This window comes from Branchiostoma belcheri, unplaced genomic scaffold, assembly GCF_001625305.1.
Source record: "Branchiostoma belcheri isolate BF01 breed outbred unplaced genomic scaffold, Haploidv18h27 scaffold388, whole genome shotgun sequence".
In the NCBI taxonomy this organism is placed as follows: domain Eukaryota; kingdom Metazoa; phylum Chordata; class Leptocardii; order Amphioxiformes; family Branchiostomatidae; genus Branchiostoma; species Branchiostoma belcheri.
This window is the reverse complement of record NW_017804007.1, coordinates 64,996-69,438: the sequence shown is the minus strand read 5'-3', so window position 1 is coordinate 69,438 and position 4,443 is coordinate 64,996. Positions and strand designations below refer to the sequence as shown.

At 46.4% G+C, this 4,443-nt stretch overlaps 1 protein-coding gene across 1 annotated transcript; it reads left to right on the top strand.

Moving 5' to 3' along the window:
* The first annotated feature begins 1,157 nt into the window (after nt 1–1,157).
* On the top strand, nt 1,158–3,881 carry LOC109476663. The gene has a single exon (XM_019777664.1). It carries the CDS (start codon nt 1,158–1,160, stop codon nt 3,879–3,881), a length of 2,724 nt encoding a protein of 907 aa, XP_019633223.1.
* Nucleotides 3,882–4,443: the final 562 nt, after the last annotated feature.

The following is a 4,443-nucleotide window of genomic DNA, read 5'->3' as shown; positions in this document are numbered from 1 at the left end:
CGCTATGGAACCTGGGAATTTTTACACCCCAAGCACAATGCATCCTGGGAATGGGGAAATGATGACTGTCATATACAAGACGTCATAGGTCATGCATCAAATTAGGCCGGGAAATGTGTCCTCGTAGTGAAGACAAGTGCAGACCGCATGGACTTCAGTTGAAAATTCCCCCAAAGTATCAAAGACTTACTTACATACCAAATACAATGTATCAAGACAGTCCCACCAGTCATTCTATAGTTATCGTATTCCGGACAGGCAGACTTTGATTTCTTTTCAAAAATTGCATTCTTTGAGAAGGTTACAAATTGATTGGTTGGTTGTATTTACATACAGTAATATTTATTCTATAATTAAAAGAGCTAGAATTTTATATGTGTAGGAAACATCATACATCTGTATGTGAATACTAATAATGACATGCTAGTATGCTCTCTTTTTATTCGTAAGTATTACAATGTATTTTCGGGAGAATGCAACAGGACACCAAATGAACATATTTGGAGGGAGCCATTATCATTCTTTCCAATATAAAGTATTCATTCTGTCAGCTCATATGATTACTTAGTACTTGTTTATAATATTTCTAGTTTTGCTGCCCTGAAATCGCATTGGATTCATTTAATATAATACAGTTTCTTGATTCGCTGGCGTTTGCTACAGCTTCAACGTATCAGCGGTGATTTCTGTATGTTGGCATGATTTATAGTTCAAATCTCTAGGTGTAAAGAAGTGCCCAGGAGGAAGTCGTAAATAGGAACAGCAAATAACTTCCTCCAAGATGTAAGCAGAAAGGAGTCCCACTGCAAGAACAGTTGGATTTACCAAAGGTAGTAAAGTCAGATTATGTTTACCTTTTATATAGTATCTGTCTTTACAATGGTCGTAAATAAAAGTCAAGAAGTACGGTTATTTCATTTACAACCCTTGTTAACTCCAGAATTACTGTACTTGACTATTATTTACTACGACTGTAAAGTTCATAAGTGTTTATCTAAAAAAACAAAGTAAACATTACATAAGTTTATTGGTGGTATTTACTGCCATTGGTAAATCTATGTTTTTGTTAACTAAAAGTAAAGGCGACCGGCCAACAAGAAGAAACAGAAGACTGTTTGTCATTTAGTAGAAAAGGGCCATTACTCTGCGAAGAGAATATGGCGTTGATTGCTACAGTCTGTGCTGTATTTCTGCTAGCTGAGCTGCGGTCTAGCTTCCAGGTTCATCGTGACCTTTTGGCTTGGGGTGAAAATGTGACGGAAATACCGGAGGATGCGCCAGTCAATAGCACGGTGGTTCGGCTGAGAGATGCTCTTGTTGCCGCCAGCCTGGTAAGTTCTGCAGACGACGACAACGGGACGTGTTGGTCAGTCAACATCATCACGGGGGACGATTGGGAGCGGTTTGGGGCTCGTGCCGAGGACTTGACGTTGTTCGTAGCGGCTCACCTGGACTACAACCTGCACTCGCGGTACAACCTGACGGTGGAACTGACAAACACCGGGAACAAGAGCGTTAGCTTGTACGTGACCCTCATCATCGTAGTCATAGACGTGCCTGGGTATCCGCCATTCTATAACAAACGGTGTGAGACGCCAGTCCTTTCGGATAACGAGAGGGGTGAGAATTCTACTTTAATCAGTAGTGACGGATTTTATGCTTCAACTAACGGAAATGTAGTTGCGGAGTACGAAGAATTTCTTCAGTTCTCTTTAGCGAGACTCTACCCCGCTAACTTTGTATTGAAAAGAGATTGTTCCTTACGATTTGCCGTCAAAAGAAAGTCATTGGGTAGAGACGGGGAACTCGTAGCCTCGGTGATTGAAGGACGGTTACAAGGTAGAGGCGAACTTGAATGTCGTGACCGGGAGTGGAAGACTAAGGGGAAGGTTACTATATTGGACCTTTCTCTGGATGAAGACTTGCCTCAGTGGGTAGTAACCGGTCAGTTTGAAGGGGAGGAAAATCCCCGCTATGTCATCGCTATTGCGTTAAATGAGATGTGGTCCACATCACCATACTGGTTCCGCTGTGGCGCTAATATCACGTTGGGGGATAATGGGGGAACAGTTCTATTTGAGTGGACATTTCAGTACAACTTTACAGGGTGTCCTGGTGGATTGTACGGTATGTATTGTGACAGGGACTGTGTGTGTAAGAACGGTGCCCGGTGTCATGGCTTTAACGGTGCCTGTGAGTGCCGTCCGGGCTGGAGAGGGAGGGCATGTGATATTCCCTGGCCCGAAGTCGTCATCGTAGAGACCCCTGGCGATTCAGTCAAGAAGTACATCGGTACCAATCTGACTTTCACCTGCCTGGCTCCTCATATTCACGTGGCAAATATGACTTGGCTTTATCAAGCAGGAAAAACGAATACCGACGCAAACGTCATCGAATTCGAAGAAGGGGCAGTCCAGAACAGTTCTATCAGCTTTCAGCCGATACTAGAATCAGCTAACGGCAAATATAGCTGTATGGTACAGGCTGAAGATGGTCAACTTTTCAATGCGACTTTCATACTAAACTCTACCGAATGCCGACCCAACTATCATGGAGATGTTTGCAGCCAGGTGTGTGACTGTGAGTACGGAGGGACGTGTGACAGGTGGGAGGGGTGTCTGTGTCCTGCAGGGCGTCGTGGAGACAGGTGTCAGCACGAGTGCGCCCCTGGCACATTCGGGAGGAACTGCAGCATGAGGTGTTCCTGTGAAAACAACGCGTTGTGTGATCCAGTCAATGGCAGCTGTATTTGTGCTGAAGGACAACCAGGCGAGCTTTGTCAGAACGTCTCCATTCCTGCGAACAATCAAGTCGTTGTTGTAGTGTTGTCGTCCGTTATTCCGGCCATTGTGGTAATCGCCTGTATCGTCATTGGAATCCTGTTGAGACGGGGTCACCGACAGCCAAAAGTTGACTCAGAAATGACGTCCGTCATAGAAACCCTTTCGTCATGGGAAGTAGATATAGAGGACATTCGCTTCGAGCACATGATCGGGGAGGGGGAGTTCGGCCATGTCGTACGGGCAGGGCTGCGCGTGCCGGAAGGGTACGAGGTTTTGGTCGCGGCTAAAAGTATCCGGCCCGATCGCAAGACGACGTCGGCTGTCAGCGACTTTCGCCGAGAAATGGACATTCTCGCGAGAATCCACGAGGACAAAGAGGGACACCCTAACGTGGTGAAGCTTTACGGAGTTCTGACCAAGTCGGAGCCTCAGTACATCCTGGTAGAGTACGCGAGCAATGAAGAACTCCGCCGGTATCTGTGGACTTTGCGTGAACAGTGCAAGATCACGGGGGATAGGAAACTGTTAGAGCGTCTCGGTTTCGCTTCTGACGTGGCCTGTGGGCTATCGGAGCTGGCACGGCTGAAGATCGTTCACCGGGACATAGCGGCTCGTAACGTCGTCATCAGCGACAGGATGGTGGCTAAGATCGCGGATTTCGGACTATCGCGTGACGTCTACGTGTCTTCGGCGTACAAACGCACCACGCAGGGCGGGGAGGAGGAACTGTTGCCGCTGAAGTGGATGGCCGTGGAGTCGTTACGGGACGGGGTGTACACGTGTGAGAGTGACGTGTGGTCGTACGGCGTGCTGCTGTGGGAGATCGCCAGTTTTGGGGAGGAGCCGCGCTACGCTGGAGGCCCCATGCACCCGGACGTCTGCACACTGTTGGAGCTGCTGAAAAAAGGCGTCCGTCTGCAGCAGCCGGAGAACTGTCCGCTGCCGGTGTACCGCATCATCAGGTCATGTTGGGTGTTCAACCCATCGAGGCGGCCAACGGCTGATGTGTTGTTGCGTAAGATTAATCTGATGATGCCACAGAGACATGCTGCGCACCCTTCATTCGATAACGCCCATCTCGGACTAATTGGTTTATAGCAGAGGAGATATACTTACAAATGTAGTATTAGTGATTACACTAAACCAAGAATGTTGAAGCAAGACTCGTATACAATCATTCCACACTACAGCAGGACCTGAACGAACTGGATAAATGGACAAATGAAAGCCTAATGAAACTTCACCCCAGGTTTAACTGACAAACAGTCAACACACATTGAGTCCATTGAGACGGCGTGCCGAATCATACTGAGGGTAAAGCACCCAAACTATGGGGATGTCAGTACGGCGCATGGACTTCAAACCCTTCAAAGCCTAGGAGCAGTTGTGTTTCCGGTTTGGAAAACAAGACTGGTAATGAAAATATACATTGCCATGGCGACGGTTGTTGTTGGTGGGGTTATTGTTTGCATTTATTGCACCTGAACAGTAATTTTCAATTCTGCTGCAGGTGATGCCATATGATATCAATTCTGCTGCAGGTGATGCCATGCCATATATATATATATATATATATATATATATATATATATATATATATATATATATATATATATAGAGAGAGAGAGAGAGAGAGAGAGAGAGAGAGAGAGAGAGAGAG